The sequence below is a fragment of the Limulus polyphemus genome, unplaced genomic scaffold (assembly GCF_000517525.1).
Source record: "Limulus polyphemus unplaced genomic scaffold, Limulus_polyphemus-2.1.2 Scaffold234, whole genome shotgun sequence".
Taxonomy (NCBI): Eukaryota; Metazoa; Arthropoda; class Merostomata; order Xiphosura; family Limulidae; genus Limulus; species Limulus polyphemus.
The window spans coordinates 224,795-226,391 of record NW_013665844.1 but is presented as its reverse complement, the minus strand read 5'-3'; the positions used below and the strand labels follow the sequence as shown (position 1 = coordinate 226,391).

At 27.8% G+C, this 1,597-nt stretch overlaps 1 protein-coding gene across 1 annotated transcript in view; it reads right to left on the bottom strand.

The window, feature by feature from the left end:
• Positions 1-1,002: 1,002 nt before the first annotated feature.
• LOC106478623 (26S proteasome non-ATPase regulatory subunit 1) overlaps positions 1,003-1,597 on the bottom strand; it is a 34,684-nt gene continuing 34,089 nt past the window's right edge. Inside the window, exon 17 of the mRNA XM_022382247.1 lies at positions 1,003-1,071. Within this exon, the coding sequence (XP_022237955.1) occupies positions 1,003-1,071 (69 nt within the window). The remainder of the gene's footprint in view (positions 1,072-1,597) is intronic.

Genomic DNA, 1,597 nt, shown 5'->3' with positions numbered 1-1,597 from the left:
GAAGCACAATTTCCTATCCTTTGTTACAACCCAGTTTTTATTTCTCCCATCCCACAGATGGGTACTCCAGCTAGTTATGTTTGTATAAGTGTTAATGCTTATATATTCCAACTTATTCAGTTAAACCTATCCATTTTTAGGAAGTGCTTTATTCCTTTATTACTTAGTTATAACACAATCATGTGCCACATCCAATTATAAGCCTAATGTTTCACATACACTAAACAATCATCATCCTCAACCATAATGGAGATGAAAACACTGAGCAGTTGTATTGCTTACATGTATTGGCAAAGAATGAATAATTTAGTATTACCATTACTTCTTTTACATCATCACTTTATGGTGTGCCCAGCCAAAATAATCATCCTTTCTTCTCTATACATAGCCAGCATTCTTAACTTACCTTGTCTTCTCATAGTATGATTTATCGAACCAGTCTTATTATATGATTAAACCAATTAAATTTAAATATTTCTTTAATATATCTAGTTTGTACAAAAGGACTCCAATAACCTTTCCCCTCCAAATTACAAGTTTTCTCGAATCAAACACAAATACTGCCTTCGTCCACATTCACTCTTACTCGATCCCATTTTCTGAGTTTTACACACTATAAATTTTCTTTTTCTTTATTTTTTTTGTAGACCTACTGTTAGGTCTCTTCTTTACCCTAACATACAATTTATACAACCAGTATTATATTATCAATAAATGTTTTTTGTAACTATTTCTAATGTTCCTTGCTATGCAGTTTTTACATGTATTAGCCCAACTCTCCTCTCTAGTTTATGTACTGAAATTTTATCATGTAAAAAACTCAACTCCCTTTCCACTTACTACATTTTACATAAATAAAATAAACACTAACAATTTATTAATAAACAAATTTTTTCTCAAAAATAAAAAAAATAAAAGTTAAATGCATGTGTTTTACGGAGACTTGAAATTCATTCAACAATGTTCCTTAGTTTGTACATATGTGCATATAAATGGTGAATCTTACCTGAATAAAATGAACCCCAGAGCTTCTACTGCTGCTCTTCTAACATCATCATTAACATCACTGACCTAAAATGTAAACCATAAATTTGATTCAATACTTTAAATTTGATAGCTGTTTTATAGTACAGAAATGTGAACACCATAACTTTAATTCACACCAACTTCAGATACTATCAGTAACTTTTCCAATTATTGAGCTCAAACAACAAAAGAGAAAGATAAAAAATTTGATGGACAGGGAAAAAACTCTTGTTTAATGAGCTGGAACTTGACATACCCAAAAATGTATAATTTAGTTTTGTTCTTTTATGTTTTAAACAGTTATAAAAATTATTACGCATAACAAAAATACATTATTAGTTTTCAATTTTGGAATGTCAATATATATATAAGTATGGTATTTCAAAAAATATTACCATCTTGTACCAAATTCAAAAAATATTTTTATACCATAAAAAGGAGGTTACTTTTTGGCTGTATTTATTAGTTTCAATTTTTACTTACATAGAAAAATTAAACTAAGCATAAAAAACTATTCTTTTGGCAAAATAATATTTCATATATATATATATATATATATATATATATATAA